Here is a 24,935-nt window from a genome sequence, read left to right on the forward strand (position 1 = left end):
CTGTATATATTTCTATTGCTCTCAAAGGAGTTTGAAAGATGAATCCATAGCTTGTGAGGTGCTCTGATATATACTGCTTTTCAGGTAGGGAGTGGTAATAGAGTTTGCTTTCCTCTGTTATTCACTACACTGCTACTTTTCTACTCATTCACAGTCTTCTCCCTTGCAGATTCTCTCACTGTGTTGTCTTTGGGATAAAGGAAATTACATTCTGTAAGTAGATCTATAATAGAAAAGACAAGGTTTATGAATGATATCTCACAGAATTTGGATCTCTAGTTCTGAGCCAGGATGCAGTTTTATGGAAGAGATGCACTTGAAAATTACAATTCTCCATCATTTACAGATTTTACAAACCCTCCCTTTAAAGTTTGGCTTCTAAAGTCCACAAAATACTCTCTTCATGACGAATTCCTGAAATTCAGGTGAAAAATCCGAAGACACGGGTGACTGCTAGTATTTGTTCAGCCAATGTGTTAGAAGGAACATAAACAAGAAAGGAGACATTTCAGTGTGTTTTTTTTTTTTTTTTTTTTTTTTTCCTTAGAAGGTGTTGGTTTATGATATGCTACAGTGACACCTGGTGGAAAACAGTGTTGGAAGTCTAAGAAAAAATTCTGCATCATGAAACGACTTGTTCGTTTGAATGTCTTTAACGTTATTAGTAATAGATAGAGCCCATTTTTGCAAGGTATGCATGTACTACACATATATGAGTGTGTAAATGCTCACTTACAAGAATTATCAACATCAGTAATAGCAAATCTTTCCAGCTATAAAGTAAAGGTTAGTTATGTGTATTTGATAGCAATCAAATTTCCTTGACCAGAGTCAAATGCCAACATTTTTATATGGCTGCCGATGACTTCTTCAGGCTTTCAGATGCACCTTGATTACATTCCTCACCAGGTTTTTAACTTGATCCCTCCTTCTCCCCTCCCATTGTTTCTCCATATATATCTTCAAACAAGACCCAAGACAAGACCCTAACAATCAATTAAATCCTAAAGGAAATCCAAACCAAACCAAAAAAGTGTTGAATAATTAAATGCAATTAAAAGAATTTTTTAAAATACTTGAATTTAGATATATTTGTTTACCTGAACTACATCTAAACTAGTAATTTAAATCCATGACAGGCAACATTCTTAATCCTGAGTTGACCACATAGATCAACTGCTAAACTGTTGTCCCTGGCTGATTTTGGCCCACATCAGCCCTAGCCCAAGTAATATCCAGGAATAGTTTGGGATATAGTAAAAGCTAGAAGCCATTCCCCGCTGGTGTTTCAGTCATGGCTATCCTCTCTTGGAGTATGAGTGATTTTTAAAGTGTAGACCTGGGTTGTCCCATGCCACCTGCTAGAGTGTGGGTGCGGGTACATTTAATTTACTGGTATAGACCTACTAGCCCTGGAAACCAAATCCTGAGGATCCTAAATCTCCTGAAGATTTATTCAAAGCACAGAGTGCTCTGCCTCAGGAAGAAATTGCAGTCTGCATCTGCCTGTCACCAGGTTTTGCTCCCTTCAGTTTTGCTGCTCACGTGATCTCTGATGAAGATTCTTTAGCCAAGATGAGCTGGATTAGCAAAGAGCTCCTACTTAAGCAATCAGACTAAACTGGCTTATTTTGTCTGGAGCTAAGGAGTTCCCTCTTGAGCAGCTTTGCTGGTGGGCTGGAGCAGGAGCAGCGTCCTTCTGGAGTGGAGGAATCACAAGCAAATGGGGCAGTAATTCCGCCTCACCTGTGTAGCCCTTATCTGAAGCCTAAAATCACTTTAGATGAGTCTTACTCTCATCTAGGATTTCCCTTGAGTAGTGGTGAAGAGGCTGAGATAATGCACAAGGAAACTCCTAAATGCTTCCCAGGACGAGTGGAAGAAATGAAGGACCCTGCTTCACAAACCCTTTCCTTCCTCTGACCACCTTTGAGCCATGTGCCTGGGAATATCCATCAGCTCTCTCCAGCCTGGTTTATCCTTTCTTCCTGCCTTGGTGCTTTACCACTACTTAAGGGAAATCCTAGATGAGAGTAAGACTCATCTAAAGTGATTTTAGACTTCAGATAAGGGCTACACAGGTGAGGCGGAATTACTGCCCCATTTGCTTGTGATTTTTTTACCTTTAGCTCCTTTCACCTAGCATGCACTGGCAGAGCAGCACATGGGGCTGGGCTGCAGCCTGAATCAGAGAAAACAGCATCAGGTTAATGCTAAGTCACTTCTGTTGTTGCTGTGTTACTGTTAACCAGATTCCCAGCCTGCTTTATTGCATGACTGCAGGAATGTTTTCTGGGCAAGTGAGTTGGGCTTGGGAAGGTGTGGTGGAAAAGTGGGTCCCTTCTTTAAGCAACAATGACAGGATGTGTCAGCTTAAACTGATCATCAAAATGCTATGTTATTTATAAAATAACACATTTTATTTATAATACACGTGCCCCAAAATGACATAGCATTTGTTATATTTATATATATATATACACATATGTAAACTGGATCTATTTCCTATTGCAGTTCACAGAGTGACTCTATGGATAGCTCTGCCAGGACAACAGAGATGTGCCACAGACTAGGAGCTGGATGTATTTTAAGCTTGAATTCCCACTGATCTCTTTAATGTGTGTCTCCAACTTGATGTAGGACTCTTCACCTCTTGTTAGATACATGAATTATCAATCAGCTCCAATTTTCTTCCATGATATGGGCACAAATTTATCAGTACAATTGTGCCCATTTATGTAGAGAACTCCTAGCAGATTTGCTCTGGTTAGTTTGTGTCTGTTGCATCAGAAGGCACACAGGGGGCTGCTGTGAGTGGTATTTTGGTGTGGAAATGGAACATTTGGAAACAGTCATTAAAATAGAGAATCAGTTAGCTTTTTTGTAATGACTGATATGAACTGTAGTGTTCTAACAAAGTTATTCATCATCACAAACAAATTTTCTTAGTTGTATCCACTTGAAAATATTTAGAAATAGCTTAATCATAGTAGAAACGAAGATCAGACCAGTGTTCTCTCCTCTTTCCCTGTTTCCGTGTTGCTTGGAGCACCTGATTAAAAGCGTTGCACTTAGTTTCCTCTTTACGTTAATGATATTTATGTAAGGAGATACGCTGACTTTCATTGGTCAATTCTTTTGTTTCAGTGGTTTAATAAGAAACTATGAAATAGATGTTGTGCAATTTCAAGACAAGTGCTCCAGGAAGCTGAAAAGTTCTTGGAGTGTAAACAAGGATTTAAGAAATATTTAATAAACTGAAATGCAGAAATTTCACAGTCACATCTCCGTCATCTAGACTAAAAGGAGTTTGTATGGCCAAGTCAAGGAAAGAACCAGACTGACAGATGAAATTGTTTAAGTTATGAGGAACACTCGCCTGTGGGATCTCCCGCTAAGCAGACTTGCTTCTTTTTATTGTGTATGGATTTCTTCAGTGTACTGTACTTTCTCAAAAAATTGTCAAAACTTATGTACAAGTAACCTGGTAAGTTTTGAAAAATTGTACTTAATCTTTTGAAACATAGATGGTTGTTAGCACTGTAGAGAATTTTCTATTACATATCAGCTGTTTAAAAATTATTTTAAAGCATGTTTTCTGAGTAAAAGCAGAGTTTGAGAACTAATGTTTAGCATTCGAATTTGCGGAACCTGGTAAGGAAGAAATCCCATTAACCAGATTGCATGGGTTTTCATTTTATGCTTTCTTTAAATGCTTATGTTCCAACAGCTTCAGAAATTACTATAAGCACTAAAGACCCTGAAGGGTGGAAGAGAGAAACCTTTGTTCTTTCAGTTTACTCACTGTACTTATTAGTTTCTGTCTAGTCTATGACTTCTCTTATATAAACCTAGGAAAACTGTAAATTCACAAGAAATTGTCTGGGAATATATGGCTTGCACAATTATCCTGAACTAGTTTCAGCTTCTTTTTTAAGTCACATATGCTTTAAACTGTGGATATTTCTTTAAGTATTTAAAAAAGTGGTTGGATCCTTAATTTTATGCTTTCTTAAGTTTCCTTTGAGTAGTCAAGTGGAATTTATTATTTTTCCTTCTACCGATGCAGGACAAAGATAAGCACACCTCTGAAATACAAACAATAATTCTGCATGAGGCTTTCAGGAGTTACCTCCTTGTTTCTATTTGCCTGAAACATTGATGTTGTTTAGAAGACCATGTACCTTTGCTCAGTAAAAAGGACGTTTTGTGCCTTGGGGCTAAGTAACTGTGGAAACCTACTGCAGAAGACTATCACCTGCTCCATTTTATTTCATACATTTGTCTGACAGTTTCTTTAAAACTATTTCTAACTCTTGCACCAGTGAAAGAGTTAATTGCCTTCCCTGATGGAAGCCTATCATGCAATGATAACTTTAATGGAGATCCTTCGATTTAAGCTTAAATTAATTCAGAATAAGAAATCAGTTTCTCTTCCTTGAAGCTTTGAAAGACAGGAAAATCGCATTCATGTTCAGTGAACGTATTGTGCTAGGGATTCAGATGAGAAAAATATAATGTTGGAATCTGAGAGCTGTAATTCTTATTTTTCGCCTCCAGTGTACTTATTATGTTCACCTTTGATTCTCACTGTTGTCACAATGTGCCCAGTTTGCTGAAAATTTCTTCCTGAGGGTTGTTTTATCAAGGGTGCTCTTACCTGTTTGCAGGACAGAACGTAAGACCTAACATTCAGCTTTTCCAATGTTGTTAGGTACATCCTCAAATCATTTGCACTTCACAGGTGGTGACTGGTTTTGCCCACTTCCAATGATGTGAAAAAACAGACACCTTAGCTCTGAGAGCACTTTTGAGAGGAGAAGGGCAGCCACCATTTGGCTGTGTAAAATCCCTTCAAAAGGAGGCCAGACAAAAGGCATTTAGCTTGAAGGAGTGTCTTTCTGCTCCCAAGAGGTCAAAGCCACTTGGCTTTGTCATTTATGCCCAACATATTTATGAAGCGTTTGTTATCAACTCAGTGAACCAGAATCAGGAGATGAGAGCCAAATTCCTACCTGAGATAATTTAATTAACACCAGCTGATTCTGCCAATGTCTTTGTTTGATGGTACTCTGAAATTAGTCTCACATGAGAAGCTACTAGTGTGTCAACCATAAATTTCTTCAAATGAGGAAACATTAGTCAAAGAAAATTTGTTTTACCAGAAACCAATGCTTTAATATATTTTAATTAAAGAATTTTTGGGAAAAATTTTGACTTTTTGTAAAAATGTATGCATTTCTCTTATAGGAAGGAGAACTTGGAATTACTAATCTTTGCAATGTTAGTGAGATCAATGAAGCAGTAAGTAATTGCTTACTTTGTTACTTACTGACATTTTGTGTTACTGCTATTTGAATAAAATGGGTACAAAGATCATATTGTCAAAGGCTTCATGTAAATGTGCACAGTTGCCTGTCTGGCATAAGTCAGTAGGTTTTGTGCTTAGATTTGACCCAAATTATTAAAGACACAGCTATCTTTTTTGTTTAAAGAAAATGTGGATTTCTGCTGTGAGTCACGTTCACATTTGTGATCTACAGAGTTCATAATCACTCATTTTTGAGAAATTGAGTCAAAACTAGCGTTCCCTCCAAAATGCAAATCATGAAGACTGTTTTGTTCAGCTACCTTTGTACAGTTAAGTAGTTTATTTTGTTTTCTCAGTGATTTGATGGGAGAAAACTTAAAATGACAACTGTTGAAAATTTAGAGTTCTGTAGGACTTCAAATGTTTGTGTGTATTGTGGGGGCCTCTTCAGCTTAACATGATCTTTCCATAGCAGCATTCTTGTGAGGACTTTAGCTGATGTTCTCATTCAGATTTCAAATGCAATTCAAGCTGGCGGTTATGTATATTCTTTAAAGAGCAGTGGAGAACTCAATCATCAATATTTTCCACAGAGATTAGTGGGAAGCAGCGTCTCAGCCCCTGGTATCTAGTGAGGCTGGGTCATTTATGATGCTGGGACTGTAAAAGGCTGTGTTGTCATGACAATACATAGCAAGGTTGACTCGCCTATTCAGGTTACTGTGTATCTTTGCTCAGTGTTATCAAGTCTGACTATTTTTTTTTTTTTAATGAGGTTTTGCAGTGCTCGATATCAGAGTCTCCTGCTTCCAAAGTTGTTCCCCTGCCGCTTCCCTTTAAAAAGAAAATTGTACCCAACCATTAAGTGGATGGGACAGAATAAACACGAAAGGTCCAACATCAAATCCAAACCACGTTACATTTATTAGCTCTTTGAAAACTCACGGTTTGAAAGCCAATGCCTTGCCTGTTGGAGAGCGGGGTGCTTGTGTTGAATGGCTTTCCACTGTGCTCGCCTGTGCTGCATACTGCAGATCTGTTACTTCTCCACAGGGAACAAGCGGCAAAATAAAGCTGAGCAGGACCACTGGCCGCACACGTTGTGGCTGGCTGGGTGACTCGTTCCCAGAGCAAGGCTGAACATGGACTGTCTTAGCCAGGGCACCTTCTGCCCTTTCCCAAGGCCTGTGCAAAGCTCAGCAGTCTCCCCAGGTGACAGTCACAGCCTGCTCAAGAGTCCTGCAGTCCTGTCAGTGCTCTCGGGACGTGCAAGGGTGTCAAGGTTTTTACCAGAGCTCAAGAGGTAGTTGAACATCTGCTGTTGTGCACAAACCAATCTCTAAGAATGATTTATTTTTCCTTCTGATCTATATTTGATTTTACACTGAGAAGGGCACCATACAACGTAACTCCCTTACTATAGTATCTCAATACCTATAACCCTAGGTATGTTTAATATTTTTGTTCCAGAGCTTAAGTGCTGTTACTGCCTATTTTATTGCTAAGGAACCAGGACATGAAGGAGCTAAGTGACTTCATCACGCAGAATGTTTTACTGCAGCTGGAAATTGAACTATTGTCCTTACCCTTAGTGCTGGAGTAGCTCTTTTGAAAAATTTGCTTTTGAAGTCCTTTTTAAAGCCAATGTCTGTCTTTGTAGTGCACACAGGGATGTCATTTTTGGAATGCAACGGTGCAAATCAATTGCCCACTGACATGTGTGAGTATTGCCTTAGCCTTGGCTCTATAGCACTCATCTCCAGTCTATCAAGTACCTTATCCAATGGCAGATGTGGAAAACCTAATCAGAGCAGTGTTTCTATGAAAAGGTGTAAAGTCCATGTTTTCTTTCCGTACGTTTATAAATTCTCTTTTGGGAAGTTAATAATAGTTGCTATGGGAGTTACCTGTAATATCAAAAGTCTTCACCGTGTTTGTCAAAATGTGGGGACATTTTATAGTTCATTAAACTCAACCATTCATTCAGATTTTCAGACAGTGATAAACAACTAGTGCTTTTCAGGATTTTACTCTTCTGGGGCCTGTCTCAGAGTTGTATGCAGATGTAAATGAAGCACATAGTCTTTACTAGATTGATTTCTTGCTTTCACTGAACCAGATGGATGAGAATTAGCATTGGTCTGGGACAACTGCCATGATAGTTTTTAAACTGCTTTTTTTTTTCTGGACCTCTTGAACACCTGAAGCTCATTCATCCTTGGCATCATTTTAATGTTGACTTTCTGGTTTTTCAAGTGTGGGTTTTCCTTCTTTCATTATTTGATAGTGATAGGGTTTTCTAGTGTACTTTCACTGTAAGAAACTTGTAATTAATTGATATTATTCATTTGAAATGCTCTGTGATTATATTTATGCTAATCCCTCATTTTATTAATTTGCTTCTTGGCAGAACAAGACATACACCAGAGCATGTGAGGTAAGTTAAATGCTATCAGATCAGTAAAAAAAAAATAATATTAGATCTTAGTGATTACTATGTCCACATAGTGCTAAGAAATGCAGTGTAGATATACAAACTTGTCAATCCAGGTCTAACTGTCTTGTGCTTCCTAAAGCTGAAGAATGAGTTAAGTACCTGAATCCTTTCTTTCCAGCATGGTTGCTAAGGACATGTTTGCATTAAAAACTGCTGTGTATCAAAGAATACTGCTTTAAAGAAAGCAGACTAACCACACCAGTATGGGACGCAGTACAGACCTATTTAAACTGTAGTCTAGGCTCTCACAGGAGTCTTGTTCTCTCAAGTTTTTCATTAATGCCTACAAAGATGATCCAGAGAGAATGCTCATTAATGCTGGTATGCCACCAGCTTGGCAAGAAGTGGAAATAAGGAGTGGGAGCTAGAAGACAAAACATACTCTTGACTGGGTAGAGAGTTCGAATGAAGTAAAATTCAGTTCAGTAAGGGGCAAAGTCCTCAAATGTAGAGTGCTTGGTCTGTGCTGCAGATGGACTGGTGTTTAGAGTGGTAAGTATGAGCCAACAAAGTGCTGCTAAAGAGATGGTGACTTTCTGAGGCCCCTTTAGCACGAACATAGAGTGTAGGATGGGATGGGGATGAGGCGATTGCAGGACAGTGTTTGGGACTGTTGAGACCTCAGTATGAAGGTTGTACCCAGATGGGGACAACCCACCTCAGGCAGGCGATGGAGTAGTTGGAGGGAATCCCAAATAGAACAGAAACCCTTTGGCAAACTAGAAATTTGATTGAAAGGATTGGTTTTTTTTAATATTTTTTAATATGCAAAGTTGTGACCATGCCAAAGGTTTACAAATACGCTAAATGGTGGTTTTGAGGTGTAGGAACAGTCCAAGAAGTAACCAACTTTTGCAGAAACACAGAATTAGTGTGGGTGTTTTTTTGTTTTGTTTTGTTTTGTTTTGTTTTGTTTTTTTTTGTTGTTTGTTTTGTTGTTCTGGTTTTTTTTTTTTGGTTGGTTGGTTGTTTTTTTGTTTTGTTTTGTTTTGTTTTGGGGTTTTTTTGTTTGGTTGTTTTTTTTTTTTTTTGTTTTGTTTTTTTTTGTGTGTTTTTTTTTTTTTTTTTGCTTATCTGGCCACACAATATGCCAGTTAAATTCAGTAACTCTGCAAGGGCTTTTGTGGGATTATGCTTCCACTGGCTCAGCTGACTGACTTGTCTCCCCACATGGTCAGGTGAGCACCAGGTCAATGCGTGCAGAGGACCAGGTCCTTGCAGTCTACAGGGGAAAGGAGTGGGATTTTTCCCTTGGTGCTGGGTCAGCTCTCTCATGTGACTACACCTTGGGACTGAAATCTGGTAGTATTGCTCCTGTTAGATATTACCTCTCGCCTAGGAACAGGAGACTGTCACTGAATTTACTGGGAATACTCACAAGAAAGGGGGCAGAATCTGGCTCATACAGGGGCAGTTCTGATCGATAGAGAATATATGAGGATTTCTTGTTTTCAGGCAGAGCAGATGGCAAATTTTCCTCAAAATTTCTAAGGCTAGGAGCTTTAGTAATCCTCTTACCTCAAGCACAAGTTGTATTTCTGGTTCAGACAAAGATCAGAAGAAAGAAATACACAACAAAAAGCAAATGGTCAGAAATGCGTATGTTAAATGAAGCAGAAGGTACTATGAATCAGCATGTAGTCTGGGGACACTATCCCCTACAAACTAAACAAATCTTGGTTGTAAACAAAATCTCCAGTGTATAGTTGATAACTGATGTATGCGAATACCCGGATCTTTGCCTACTAACAGTCATGATAATTCACTTGAAAGTATTTTATTTCTCTGAATATGAAAAAATTGGAAAAAAACTTTTTAAGTGCTTGTACTTGGCATTGAATGCTTGGATGTGAGATAATGCATATAGGAATATACTGCTAAGCAAGTTTTAAAATCTCTCAGCTGCAACTGTGTATTCTGAATTAACAAGCCTTATCAGTTTTCGTCTGGTGCCGGAAATGTATATCCTAGAATCATAGAAAGAGCAATTAAAAAAATTTGCTCGCTTAACATAGTGAATTGTTTCGAAATGATGTAAAGGTTAATTATAACTTGAAAGGTGGCTGCTGTATGAAGTAAACTTCAAGATTTTATAGGCCAAATGAACTTGCAGAATAAAATGAGCTCAAGTGAAATACCTGTCTAGAAAATCTCAAACCATCACTTCTCAAAAGTTTTGGCTTTCCAGAAGACTCGGTTCTTGCATGTAATTTTTAAGCTGCTGAGATCCGCCTGAAGAATGTTACTACCTCCCCTTAAGTTCTCTACCTAGAAATCAGGGTAACAGTATATCTGTGTTCCCTACCTAAACTGGAAAATATTAGGAATTTTCTGTCCTTAAGATGTGAGTGTGGAGAACTCACTGCACTGGTATATTTGTTATGTTTGCAGTTTGTAGACACGAGTGTATCAGAAGGAGTAACTACTAAAAAGGAAGAGTGGGTTAGGCATGGCTGCTCTTGCAAATTACTAATTTCAACTGTTTCAAAAATTCACTGAAAGTACATTTGTAAGAATGTGCCTCATTCATAGGAAATACAAGAAGTGGGAAAGAGTGAAATCCAACATATGGAACATATCATTAACAAGCTAAAACCCATTACTTCCTAACTCAATGGTTGTCACTGTGGTCTATTTCCAACTTTAATGTAGCCCCATATTTGTGCTTTCTACAAAGGGACAGTATGTAAGGAAGAAAACCCTAATTCAGTGCCTAGTGAATCGGTGCAAAGGCTATTGGGAAGCTCTTTGGAGTGAGTTTTTTGTACTGTTATTTTTCAGAATGAATGTAATAATTTACACAGGATTTGTATATATTTAAAATGTCCATAGGATTTGTATGTATTTAAAATGTTTCTGCATAATTCTAGGAGGAAGTTTGCCTTTACACAAAACTAACCAGTGAGTTCTGTACCCTACACAGACAGTTTCCTGTAAGTTTGGCTGTAGCCGTGCAGAGGATGCATATGGAGTTGAAGCACAGAGTAAGTCTGAATAGAGTCCTGTGTCTGTTTCTCAGTGTGATAAATTCAGTTTTAAGATTATAGACTTGTTCTATTATCTGGATTTCTTTGAAAAAAAAAAGGAATTTCTTGAGTGTTTTGATTCATTGGAAAATCACAACTCTTCTTTTTTGTTTTAACAAATACAATGAAGTTAACTCTACCTTATAGTAAAACTTTCTTTCCCTCCCTTTCATGGACACAAGACTTTTTGAATCCAGTCTCAACTGTTGAAGATGATATGTGTCAAACACCCACCCTTGACCTGCTATCTTGAAATAATTGCCAAAACCTCCTCCAACTTATGTGGGAACAATTGGGCCAATACAGTGCTATTGAGACAGGGTCTTTGAAAATCTCTTCAGAAGTCTCCCATACCTTCTCTAGGTTTCTATTCAGCAAAATTTTACTAAGTACCTGTAATTAAAAGTGCATTTACACAAGCACAGATTTGTAGTCCCATCTGCTCACGTTGAGCTTGGCGCGGTTCAGGCTCACTTATCCGACTGTATTTAAAATGTCTTTAAATGTTTTATTCAGCAACATTTTCAATATATTATTTTGTGTGTTTTTATTGGCTTCACAGCTTTCAGGTGTGTGGGGCAATAGGCACTTGCCCTTAAGACCCAGAGATCACCGAGAAAGGCTTTTCTTATTGTTGTATTGTATTTTCCACTCAGACTACTTGAACAAGCCTAGAGCACCATTTGCATCTACCATTGGAAGCCACAGTGTCACATTAGGGTGGAAGCCAGCTAACATCTCTGGGGTGAAATATATTATCCAGTGGAAGTTCAGTCAGCTCCCTGGAGACTGGAGGTACACAGAGGTAAAGAAGGACACTTCCTTTTACTTTGCAAGGAATTAGGTTGTTCTCCACTCTTCATTTTATTTTAGAAAAATATTGGATAATATGTTAGGCACACAGAAGAGGTTTGCAAAAGCATGAATAGCATAGAGAAGTTGAGAAGTGGGCAATTATTCCCTGTTTTGTCCTACACAGGAACTAGGGACCTTGATGGAAACTAGCAGGTAGCAGGTTCAAAACTACCAAATGAAGGTATTTCTTCACAGAATGTGTACTTAAAATGTTCAGCTGCTTCCTGGCACATGTGGATGTTAAACTACTAAACTGAAACTCTCAAACAGTAAAATTACTGAAGTTACTAAATAGAGTTTGAAAAATGACTGGACAAATTAATGGAAGAAAAAATTGAATTATTTGAAATGCAAGCATTTCCATTGTTTCATGTTGAACCATGCTTATAAAATGCCAAGACAGAGTAATTGGGAGAAATATTGCTCTAGGGTTTCTCTTTTTATAAACCTTTCCCTAGAGAAATTTTTTTGTTCTTGTCAAAGACGTAATACTTGGCTACATAGACCTTTTTTCTGACTCAGTACAGTTATTCTCGTATTATGTTCTTTTGCGTCAGCTATGCACTTCTTATCTTGCTATCATCTCTATTGGACCAGTTTACAGAACATGGCAAGCTGGTGCCATGAATCAAAGGTAAAGATAATTTGCTAAGCAGGAAGTTCTTCTGAATTAATCATTGATGAAATAATGGGGAACAATGACTTCAGACCATAAATATTTTAAGGTAACTAGGTATACTAGGTATACTATTATATTGCATCCAACCTTCCATCTATCCACTCATTATTTAGATTTGGTAGTGTGTTCTGAAGAAAACATAAGAGAAAAAGTTCTGAAAGGGTGGAAAATCAAAGCCTATGCTGAAAATAACTCCCAGAATTTTCTCTTATTTAAACTTAGGATGCTGCACTTTTGTATCCTGAAACATGTATGTTGTTGTATGAGTCCCCTTTTGCTCTGGTAACACCCTGCATAGTAGCTGCAGATGGAGGAATAAAAAACCTGATTGTGTCTGTGGATTAATCTAGGTAGTATCTGAAACTTCGTATACACTCAAAGACCTTCAAGCCTTCACAGAATATGTGTTTCGAGTAGTCTGGATCATTACATCTCAGCTGCAGCTCCATTCTCCATCTAGTCCCAGTTACCGGACACATGCTTTTGGAGGTAATGAATTGCACTATCAATTGCATCTTTCAGGCCCGTATCAGAAACATTTAGGTTATCTTGTTTCCATCACCAAAAATACTGATATCTTCAGAATTATGTGTATGTTGTCTGTTGGGCAGCTGCAGAAAACCAAACTGAAATACTACTGGCTCTTTTTGTTTGAACTAGAAAGAAGATTTAGCTCTTGTTCTCACTTTTTTAAAAACACACACAGGAAAGTACATGGTCAAAATTGTGAGGGCGCATTGAATAGTTTTCTGCATGTTAACTTTTTGACTGAAATACACACATGTTTTCCTGGACACTAAAAAAAAAGTTAGCCGTTGCTGAAATGTTATGCTGCTCCTGATAATGTTTATTAGTATAAATTAATTAACAGGTATGAAACCTTAAAATGTACCTAAAAAAAGAAAAAACATTAATGTCTTAAATGTCATCCCAGAGTCAGTTATTTCTGTCTCTTGCAGCTCCTGCGACAGCTCCTGTCATTAAAGATATTCAGAGTTCAAGTCCAAACACTGTTGAAGTTAGTTGGTCTCCACCACTTTTTCCAAATGGATTGATTGTTGGATATAACTTGCTCCTGACCAGTGAGAATCATGAGCTGTTGAGAGCTTCAAGAGGGCATAGCTTTCAGTTCTACTCCACCTTCCCAAACAATACTTACAGGTATGAAAAGAAAAGATAACCAACGTGGCCAATTGTGCTGCCTTGCCCAGACGGTACAGGGTATGCCTACATACCACTTCCACACAGTTATGTTGTTTATTTATGTTCTTGCCAAAAGCACGGGTACCTTCCTTGAGATAACAGAGTTATTCCAGATGAGTTGCCTGCTTATGCGGAAGTCAGATGGGGAGGAAGGAAAAACAATTTGTTATAGGGCCAGCAGGCTGCATTTTCTTAGTTGCTGCTTTTAATTTTTCTAAGCGTGTGTGGGATGTTTTCAGTATATTCAGGGAATGACAGAGCAATCCTCTCTAGTCCTTTAAGCATCTGGAAAAATTCCTTCATTTTTATTAAGCACAAAGGCCTGCATTCTACTTGCACTGGTAAATACAGATCTTCCTTTGAAATGAAATTGAGTCGCTTTTCTGAGTCTGAAACCCCATTTTGAATTTTAATTTAGAAGATTCTGTTGTTGTTCCACCATCGGGGAATTTGGATTCTGGTTGGGTTTATTTTTATTATAAATTTCTCACAGCATTATATTTAAATGGGCCTTTTCCAAAAGTCAAGCACTTCTGTAGCAGCTGCCCTGCTCGATAAAACATTTCTCAGGAAATCTTTCAAAAGCAACTCGCAAACCAAAACCTGTCTCTTTGGCTTATCGTAGGTTCAGTATTGTGGCAGTTAATGAGGTTGGTGCTGGACCCCCTGCCGAAGCCAACATCACAACCCCTGAATCCAAAGGTACAAGAGTAGCAAAGTCCTTATCACTGTCTGTTCCTGGGGACAAAGTTCACGTTCACTGGGATGCTGTGTACCTGGCAGAATAGAATAATATTTAGACTGTAAACACTGCATGACAAGGAGTTGCACACGGAGGAGTCAACAGCATATCAGAGAGTCCTGTTCTTTAGTTGTAGACGTTACTGGGCTGCACAGTATGATAACCTGAGATGCTGGTAGGCCCAAACAAATCTGGCCCGAGTTGTATTACAGATGTAAAACACCTCAGTGGTCTGAGGCAGCAACTGAGGGGGGATGCTTCCATTTTCTGAATGAAATTTTAACAGCTACAAACAGCTAACAAACAAAAGTATTTCTTGTAAAAATAGTAAATACTTAACATGAAACTCTTTTGTCAAAACATCCTCAGTTATGCCATGACAAATATGTGAAGTCATATTAATTTTTGTTGCTCTTTCGTGGCTGTATTTATTTTACTATATTAACTAATTAATAATGAAAGTAATGATACACTATAGGTATCACTTAAAGAATTGCAGAAATATTAATTAATTGCTGTAAAAAGGTACATGTTGAGATAGAGCACAACTGAGAATGAAAACAATGTTACCAAAATGTATCTTTAGAAAAGAAAACAAAAGATGCTCCCCTCCTCCTGAAAAAATCCTGTTGTCAAAAACCTGGAAATTCGTCAACTCTAACAAACACTTTACGTCTGCCTTTGAATCACCGGTCTTTTGCTATTGGTTAGAGAAACTGAACCTACAGCTTCTCTAGTGCTTTTTAAAATATTACTTTTTTTTTTTTTTTTTTTTTTTTTTTTTTTTTTTTTTTGTAATAGCTCAGACACACAGATATGTCCTTATCTGGATACTCTGCAGAGGTTTGTCCTGGGGTTGTTTGACTCTGAGCCATATAAACATTTGTGCCATTTGTGAAATGTCCAGACTGGTACATCTGACCGTGTTCATTAAGTCAAGCTGATTACCAACCGATTAATTTAAGGTAGAAAACAAACAAACAATCCTATCCACCCCTAACCTTTTAGGTGTGGAAAACCATCCCACCTCCCCTTACTAGTTCACCATGTAAAACTTCAGGTGATTCCTCCTGAACAGCACTGGCATGCGCTTTCTCTCTGTGCTAACATGAACAGGAGCAACCATTCCTCGTGTAACACTTTCATAAATGGTGTTACTGCATCTGGTACTGAGCTGTGCAGATCTGAGCCTTGAGAAGAGGCAGGGAAAGAATCTGATCCCCGGGCTGGATTGCAAGAAATGTCACTGGAAAACAGATATGGAAGTGATATTGGCCTCTCGTCCCCTGCTCATTATCAAAATGACTCTTGGTGTGTGCATCATGTGAGAAATATATGTAGCTCAATCAATGCAGATTATCCGGGCATAAATGAAGACAGTATTCGATCACAGTCTCATGATACCCATATGAGGAAATGATATCTGATAGCAGACAGCTGTTTAAACCAGAGGGGGGAAAAAAAAAAAAAGGAAGGATTGTTTGGAAACTGAAATTAGCCAAATTCATACTCAAAATAATGCATCACTTTTTGAAATGAAGGTAACTACCTTGTGAATCAATTTAGCAGGGGATGTACTGGATTTTCAAGGATGTGAGACTCAGAAACAAGACTAGCTATCTTTCCCAGAGCTATGCATAGCCTAGACAGAAGGTGTGGATTTGCTGTGGAGGTTTTGATGTCAGTTACTTGGGCCTGAATAAGCATGAAGCCAGCTTATGTGATCCAAACTCTCCTTCTTGACTTTAAAATGTGGTACTTCATTAAAAAAAAAAAAATTACATTTATCAATTTTGAAGCAGATCATACCTGTGAAACTTACTCGTTCCTTTAAAAAAATCACTGGTCAGCATGATGACATACATAAAATAAACATATTTGCCTTGTTCTTCTCTGGCTCTGTGGGATAATATTCTAGTTTGACTGCGCTTTTCCAAGATGTCTGCGGGGTTAAATATTCCACTTCTGCTGGATCTCAGAGTCACATGGATATCTTAGTGCCTTGGTTTCCTCAGAGTCCTTAGGGCCTCATTTGCTTCAGCTTACTTTCCCTCATTAGGGACTCACTACTGTTACAAGAAATGATGATGCAAAAAGAATTCTCACCCGAGGTGAGGAGCCAGAAGCCACTGTAGTGGTGAATAACTCTGTTCACTTTCAACACTCTAAGAGTTTAAGTTTTAGTCTGTCATTTCAAGTGTATGAATAGATTCGTACATGTACATATGCGTGTGCATGTATATATATGCATGTCTATTAATGATGTATCTGAGTTAGCAACATTCTTTCTTGTGCTGCAGTCATCTGTCTTAATTCTGAATTTCTCTGTTTGTTAGTTAAGGAAAAATCAACATGGCTCTTCCTATCCAGAAACAAGTCCTTAAGGAAGAGATACACAGAGCATTTTCTTGAAGCTGCCCAGTGCCTGCAAAACGGTATTATACACCGCAGCATTACAGGTAAAATCAGATATGGTTCTCTCCTTTTCTCTCAAGTATGGCTTAGACCTCTGTGTTCACCAAGGACAGAATGCATCCCACCTAGCCTAGAGACAGCATCTAGCCTCCATTTATAGTCAATGGGGAGAAACAGGAACTTTCAGGACATGATTTGACCTGTTTGAAATGACAGGCACTGGGAAGAGAGGAATTGTTCTCCTCAGTGCAACCTTTTCTTCCCTGAATCCAGGCAGCTACTTCAGAGCTGGACTTTTACATAGCAGGTGTATCAGCTGAGGTAAGATGAAGCCAAAACAGGTGTTTCCTATGATTAATGACTGCGTTTTCTCAACATGAATATGGGGAAGTGGTTCGAACTTCAGAATGAAATAATATGAAGTGTCAAAAGATACAGGTTGAAGAGTATGTTAGTGTGTTAGCTAGCCTGGGGCACAGAGCTCTATAACGAGGCATTTAGTAGCCTAAGTCACCAGACAGCCATGTTATCTCAAATTACTCACCACTCTAATGTTTCTTATCTACACCGGTGCTGTATGTGGACCTTGGAGACAGTGTGGAAATCTGAGTTTATCTACTGAAGTTCACAGAGCCACAAAGACGCCAGAAAAGCAGTGTTACCCCTGACTAAATACCCTTTGATAGTAGAGGGGTAGCACAGATAATGTCTGGCTTGAATTCTAGAGTGAATGGTGCTTTGTGAGGAGATGCCAATTGCATCTGTTTGCCCTTGAGAGGGGTAATCAGTGTCAGATGGTTTGCATATTACATATCCTCTTTTTGTCTGATTACCTTTCTGAAGGGCAATTGTCTATAATAATGTCACTTACATAGCAAATGGGAAAGTATCCTTATTATATGAAAAACGTCTAGAAGTAGAGGAGAAAAATCAGTTACTTTTCTCAATTATGTTGGGTTGCAGATTGAAAAATACTTCTTTTTAAGACAAGTAGAAAAAGTAACTGAAAAACTAAAACTTATTTCTTGTATTATCTGTGTGCACATATCTTTCTATTTTTAGGAATTTCTGTGAATGTTTACCAACAAGTTGTCTATTTTTCTGAGGGGAATTCCATCTGGGTGAAAGGAGCTGCAAATATGTCTGACGTATCTGACCTAATGCTCTTCTATGCTGGCTGGGGGAATATTACGTCCATCTCAGTAGACTGGCTTTACCAGAGGATATACTTTGTCATGAATGAAAAGGTAGTGCTCTAAGGCTTAATTAATTTTTTATTTCATTTGAACCATTACTGTGATTTATTTTGCATGAAAAAATCTGATTTATATATAGATATGTATGTATAAAATATAATTATAGAGGTAGATTTTTAACTTTAATAATATTCATGTATTTCAGAGCTTTAAAAAAGAATAAAGGCTTGAATATGAGGTCATATCTAAAGCAAGCAGGCTATGTGGAACTCTGACTCCTTGTCTTATTTTTCTCCTTAGGACATAAAAAGCTTTGGTTTCAACTGCCTTGTTTTTCAGACTGACTTCATACCCACCTTATACCCAATATAAGCAACTTTGTTCCAGTTACTTGGTTCTCCATCTAGCCTGTTCAGTTCCTATTCTTCCTCAGGAAGGTGGTCAGATAACAAGTTACTGATTATAATGCCCTTCATAATTGGAATAAGATGTTCAAGAGGGAAAGTGTTTCATACCAGTGATGACAGCTCAGATTACAATTGTTTCTACTAGAAGTAAATATGTAGATGGCAACCCTGAAATTGATTCCCTACTCATAAAACATCAATTACATTGATGGTCAGACTTTGCATGTATTTTTGTAGTATTCTAATGCACATTGGAGTAGAAAATTGCCCTAAATGGTTAGTGGGTTGTTTGGTTTTTTTTTTGTTTTTTTTTTTTTTTTTTTGTGTGCAATCCTCTTGCCATGTCTGTTTTTTTTGCTTACTGCTCAGGGAACAGGGAGCAGAAAAAGCAGTAGTGATAAAAAGACACAAATGAGCTGTAGACAACAGGCTGATGGCAGGGATTTCTGAATCCATTGCAGGTTAGAGAAGTCCCAAGGTATTGCTCCAAGGACCAGAAAAACACTTTCTTCCCTCTTTTTCCTTCCCTGCCAGATCATTTTCAAAGTACAGTTTGCCTATACCGCCCAAACTGGGCTTTTCCCTCCGTTTTAGAGGTAGGAAGTTAAGAGGAGGGTGGCTGACAGACAGCTTTTTCAGGGTAAACTGTCATGGATGCATTTGGACGTGTGTACAGGTGTTTCACTGACAACTCAGGAGCCCAGGAGGACCTGGGATTGTGAGAGAGGTGTTTCATTGTCTGGTTCCCCTGAAGGAACCTTGAGTCAGCTTGTTTGCTCATTAGCAAACACCCTATGAATGCATCACCAGTTTTTCTTCTCATTCCCCAGATACATGTCTGCCATTTAGAGAACTGCACAGCAGCTGAAGACATCACTCCTCTTTATGTGACATCCCCTCGGAAGGTTATAGCTGATCCCTATAACGGGTAAGTGCACTCCTTTGTGTGCTTGGTGTCAAAGGTGCTATAAAGCTTCTCTCTAATTTCTTCACTTCATTAGTCATCTAGGCTCCTGTTTCAAACTCTTGCCTTACCAAAACAAAAGTGCAATTGGCAACAAATAACAAACTACAAAACAATTGGAACAAGAGTGACACCATGCAGTGTTGTTTTCTGCATTTTCTTCCCTAAGGTGTTAACAGAGGAGATGAAGTATTTCCAATGCAGAAATTTGTTTTTCAGACATTCAGTGTTTTTATGAATATGAAGTTCTATGCATTTTAAATGTCCATGCTTGACACTTGAGGTATTATGGAAGAATATTCTCCAATAATCTGCCAGCCAAATCCCCAGAAGGTAAAAAGTGATGTGCTTAATTCTCACAGGACGTATATTAATAGTGCCAAAAGCATTTTTCTATTGTCTGTATAAAGACAGGCACATCCCTGAGATGTGAAAGTATTTGTGACTTGTCTACAGAGTTCTTGCACTGTAGTTATTTGAGTCTATTTTTCTCCATGGCCAGCTATATTTTCTGCCTCCTGGAGGATGGCATATACAGAGCAAACCTTCCACTCTTTCCTGGCACTGCCTCCACAGCTTCACCAGTAGTGCAATCAAGTGCTCTGAGAGACTTCATGATCAACTTCCAATCTAAGAGACTTATTTTCTTCAACAAAACAGAACAGGCCTTTGTGTCAGGTTTTCTTGATGGTTCAGAATTTCACACGCTGCGATCACACGTGCCGCTTAATGACATGGAGAGCTTTGTTTATGAGGATAACACGTTTACTGTCACAGATGGCTGGGCAGTTTTCCATGAGGAAGTCTCTCCAGTGGGGAGTTCTAGCTTCAATGAGTATGTTGTGGATTGTAATTTGGAGTATCCAGAGTATTTTGGCTTTGGCAACTTGATTTTCTATGGGGCATCAACTCAGCCTTTTCCTTTACCAACTTCTCCTCATCTTGTCACGGCACTATTTGGATCAGACCAAGCTGTGATCAGCTGGAGACCACCTGAACACACTATTGGAACCAGTAAGTTCAGTTGTTTCTTCCTGAAAATCCACTTCTTTTTTTTTCTAGAGGAATAACTTCCTGGTTTCTTTTTCCTGACGTTGGGCTTCGGTAACTTCAATAGCCAATTCTGCTGGAAGATGTGAAATTACCTGAGTTTGAAAAATTTAACTCACGATCTGCCAGTAAAATAGCTAAAGTGTCCGGCTAAATTAATACAAGTTACCTTGGTAACTTATTTGTCATCTGCAAGGGATTTTAAGCAAGGCTACATCTGAAGTGTGGTATGGAGTGGCAGTAATGTTGGTTGCTGATATCAGACAGAAAATACATGCCAGAGATATAATGACTTTTGATCAGTGACTGTGCTATGGCCTCTATCCTCTGCGCATGTATTTTTGAACAGCAGAAGATTACTTGCTTGGGGAAAATTTTGGTTCTTCCAACTTAATTCTCCTTGGGGGATTGAACTACTACTCTTGGTTGATCCCAGAACTGGAGAGTATAAATTTTTAATTTATCCCTTTCCTAATTCTCCTGATATTGGCATTTTTGAAATGATTCTCAAATGCATATCATGTGTAGATGTGTATCATCTGTTACAGCCATCTACTCTGTAATAATACGATGGTTTGCATCTCACAGGTCTATCTGCTTGGCAGAACTGGACTTATGATGTGAAAGTGTCATCTCAGCACCCATCTGAGGAGGAATGGGTTGTCTCAAACATTAGTGACACTAGGTTTACAGTGAAGGAACTGGCCAGCTCGACAGAATATGAAGTGTCAGTCAGAGCTGTGTCTCCTGCTGGTGAAGGACCATGGTCAGAGTCAACTAGAGGCACAACTTTAGAAGAAGGTGAGAATTCCTTTGTCACCCAGGAGAAACGAAGAAGGAGTTAGGCAAACAGCTTTCTACCTGCTGAGGCCCAGGCTTTGGGCAAAGACTCTGAAATGAGGGGCGCAAAAAAGATTGTCTTGGAAACTTTAAAGAGTATAGGATAAGTAAATTTGCTTTTAGTTCAAGTAGTAAGATTCTCAAACTACAATAATAGTATTATATATTATGTCTTTATTATTACTACTTATATATATTTTTCTAATGCAAATACACTATCAACCACATTATTTGATACATTATCAAACGAAGAGGTATGAGAGGTGTTTTTCCTTTCCTGTGCTCTGTAAAGCACTTTTTATGATTAAATGATCTGAGCAGTGCCTTTGTGGTTAATGACAGTTTATGGGTGCAAGTAACTAAAAGCTGAAAATCCTTGGCTTGAGCATAGATAATGGGGGAAATGGATGTTTGCAAAATGTCTGAGATTTGTTGATCTTTGGAATGTTTTTTGAAACTGAGTTCATCCAAAATAATCTATCTGAGGGGAAAATAGCATTCAGTGTAAGGCACTGAACTAGCACTTGAGATCAGGGGAGACTTTTGCCTGACTTTGGTAAGGCCAAGTCCAAACCCACAGTGTTTTAATAAGGTTCCAAATTGCCTTATTTTGGATCTAAATCTGCCCCAGATCTCTGAGTTTCTCAAAATTATGGTATTTTCATGCCTTTCTGCTTTGTCCATTATTCCTTAGGGTAGGGGCAGTTTTATCTGTACTTCTGTAACTTTCTAGAAACAGGAACCTCTGCTATTGAAATACAAATATTATACATCAATTGCTTGTTGGTGTGCACAACTGCAGTTTTTTTTCTTTATCAGCTGAAGAAGAACCATATATGTTGGCAGTGGGGGCTGAAGGACTCTGGAAGCAGCCGTTGGATAGCTACGGGCCAGGAGAACTCCTTTATCCTGATATAAGAAATATTTCAGGTAAATACTAAACAAACTACATGCTGCTGCTACAGACTTGTTGGCATTTATTAACTCTCCATAAATTTCATCATCAGAACTGAACGACAAGAGATTTAATTGCAACAGTCTAGACTTGAATGCAATGCAGTACAGTGAAGCAGCTTCACTGAGCCAAGCCTTTGTGTCCATCCTCTTTCTTCTACTTTATGGATCAAATTAATCCTTAATGAAACCCCACTGACATCACCACAGTTACAGCAGAGCTAATATCAACTCTTTGAACTAAATAGTTCCGCCTCCAGCATCCCAATATATGTCATCCATTTATAATCATCAGGGCTATATATGTCTACTATATATGTACATTGTATTCCTCTAAGGAAGTATCTATCTTCATGAAAACTGAGCCTAACTGTACATTTATATTGCTTTTTTTTTTTTTTAAAAAAAACCCTGAAATGTCTGGCTACTTTTTATTCTTCAAAAAAAATGCTATTTACATCTTTGTGAAATGCTTAACATCTTCCTTTTTTTCTTCTAAGATCTTGATTGGTATAATGACACTCTTTATTGGATTAATTCCATGGGGGAAATTCAGACCTGGTCATTGAACAAAAGAGAAGGTACCACTGAAAATACTTATGTGTCTGACGTCAGAAATGCAAGGATCTTGGCCTTTGATTGGTTGGGTCAATGCTTGTATTGGGCTGGCAAAGCAAATATGGTAGGTATAGTTGCACTTCTTAAAAGGAAAAAAACCCTAAAATCAGCAAGAAAGACCGTAGACCAGTTTTGGGGAATATAATTCTTGCTTCCTGCAACTTGAGATGTATTTGGACCTTTGTTATTTTAGTGTAGAACAAGGAGGCTTTTCTTCCCTTTTTGTTATTTTCCAGTTATACAGCAGTTTGGGGTAAAATGTTCACTAATATTCACTAGTGCAGGATGCTGAATTCCAGGTGCAAACAGGCAGATCAAACATGCTATCAACAGTTTTGTTGGATTCAACATTGTAAAAATAAGTGAAGATAGTGAAAATGGAGGCTGCCAAGTTGATCTCAGCTAAGAAGTAGATGGACTTTATTTTAATAAAATTTGACACAATTTGTTTACACAGAGATTTTCAAAATTGGCCTCTGTACTGTGATATTTTGCAGATCACTGCAGATAAAAAAATAATTACAATTGCACTTTGTACACTCTCATATCAGGAACATTGACATGTGAATTATTTAAAAGGTATCTGACTTCAAAATTGCAGTGCTAATTTATGCAGTGCTGTCAAATTATGCCTTTCATTTCTTGTAAGTGCAAAGTCAGAAGCTGTTTTAAAAACTGGAGCTAGGAGGCCAGATTTCACACTGCCTTGCACCCTCATTTACACTTGTGAATAGTGAATATGAAGTGGGTGAGAAACTCTGTCAGACAGAAGGCTGCCAAAACTAGGAAAGTCACGGGGAAGAGATATTTCAGCTTTTTCTTTTGTTACTTTCTGGCAAACATTAACTAATAATTTTGCCTTATTCTTCATCCTTATACTTTGAACGCAAAAGGTTTAGGCTTTGAAAGCCTAAGACTTGCATAAGCTTCTGGTAAACGGCTGTGGAAAAGTCACTTATGTGTACTCAATTGATCATGGCTGATGGTTTAGGTGTGATGCTAAAATCAATTCTTTTGTCCCTAGATCTACAGAAAATCACTGCTGGGAGGCCATGTAGATGTTGTGGTTCATGTTGTGTTCCTAGTGAAGGATCTAGTAGTGGATTCAGTAAATGGCTATTTGTACTGGGCCACAATGTATTCAGTGGAGAGCACAAGACTGAATGGAGAGGGGTATCTTATGTTACAAGAGCAGCTACAGTTTTCTGGTAAACAGGTGAATGATTTTTTAATTTTTTTTTTTTTTTTTTTTTTTTGGTGTGGTATGTGGGTGTTTTAGTGTTCTAGATCTTTTGAATATAGTCATTGTAAATGGTTGTCAAAATCGACGTGTTGCGACCAGAATAACAACATGTCTTTCTTGCAATATTGTTTTATCATTGTAAGAACAGGGTAAGAATTAAATCACTTAATAGCCGTTCCACAATTTTGGCCCATAATCCTAAGGTCAGACCCTTGCAACAAACTGTGACATTAAAGATGTCCTTATGGTTGTAATGCTGCTCCTTCTCATATATGAAAGGTACTTGCTTTTCCCAAATGACTTAAGTCTAATGGTCAGTTCTGGCTTACCCAACAGATCTGCCACTGACTGTCCCCATCCTGCCTGATCCTGTCCCCGTGTGGTGGCAGGAACAGCAAGTCCTGTGCTTTTGGGCTCTTTGAGCCTCTTAATTCCCAACTTCCCCCTTTTCTTGCCCATCTTCTTTTTCTCCCTTGCCTGATTCAGACACAGGCCTGGCCCTGGCTTGGCCCCTCTTTCTTTTCTCCAGACTGCTGAGGAGCTCCAGAAAGCTGAGAAGAGGTGGCTGCAGAGCTGAGCAGCTCCTCAGGCAGAAGGGAAGGGGGCTTCTTGCAAGAGTGAGTAAAGATAGTGGAGAGTACAGGGGGAAAAAAGGGGATGGGGAGGTGTTTTTATAGCTGTATTAAGATGGATAATGGGTGCCATGCAGCAGTAGGCTGGTGGAGGGGAAATAGAGATGCTATTCCCACCTATAGCTCACCAAAGCCCCTGTGGTATGTGGGAACCCACTAATTCCCCATCCTTACTTGGACACATTTTGATGTGCTCTGAGGTCCTCACAGACAACCTCTGTGTCTCTGCTGACCTCTCCCCTGCCTTTCTTCTCCATTCACCCCTTTCTGATATCCTATCAAGTTTCGTAAGGCCTTGGTCCA

The 24,935-nt window shown here is 38.5% G+C and overlaps 1 protein-coding gene across 1 annotated transcript in view; it reads left to right on the forward strand.

The window, feature by feature from the left end:
• The first annotated feature begins 3,364 nt into the window (after positions 1-3,364).
• The window catches only part of ROS1 (ROS proto-oncogene 1, receptor tyrosine kinase), a 72,733-nt gene continuing 51,162 nt past the window's right edge, over positions 3,365-24,935 (forward strand). Inside the window, exons 1-17 of the mRNA XM_032992873.2 lie at positions 3,365-3,487; positions 5,251-5,304; positions 6,972-7,031; positions 7,722-7,748; positions 10,732-10,792; positions 11,491-11,639; positions 12,719-12,857; positions 13,328-13,529; positions 14,197-14,273; positions 16,650-16,772; positions 17,791-17,975; positions 19,162-19,259; positions 19,798-20,309; positions 20,934-21,146; positions 22,005-22,115; positions 22,640-22,821; positions 23,782-23,973. Of these exons, the coding sequence (XP_032848764.2) occupies positions 3,365-3,487; positions 5,251-5,304; positions 6,972-7,031; positions 7,722-7,748; positions 10,732-10,792; positions 11,491-11,639; positions 12,719-12,857; positions 13,328-13,529; positions 14,197-14,273; positions 16,650-16,772; positions 17,791-17,975; positions 19,162-19,259; positions 19,798-20,309; positions 20,934-21,146; positions 22,005-22,115; positions 22,640-22,821; positions 23,782-23,973 (2,508 nt within the window). The remainder of the gene's footprint in view (positions 3,488-5,250; positions 5,305-6,971; positions 7,032-7,721; positions 7,749-10,731; positions 10,793-11,490; positions 11,640-12,718; positions 12,858-13,327; positions 13,530-14,196; positions 14,274-16,649; positions 16,773-17,790; positions 17,976-19,161; positions 19,260-19,797; positions 20,310-20,933; positions 21,147-22,004; positions 22,116-22,639; positions 22,822-23,781; positions 23,974-24,935) is intronic.

The sequence above is a fragment of the Tyto alba genome, unplaced genomic scaffold (genome assembly GCF_018691265.1).
Source record: "Tyto alba isolate M040663 unplaced genomic scaffold, T.alba_DEE_v4.0 Super-Scaffold_22, whole genome shotgun sequence".
In the NCBI taxonomy this organism is placed as follows: domain Eukaryota; kingdom Metazoa; phylum Chordata; class Aves; order Strigiformes; family Tytonidae; genus Tyto; species Tyto alba.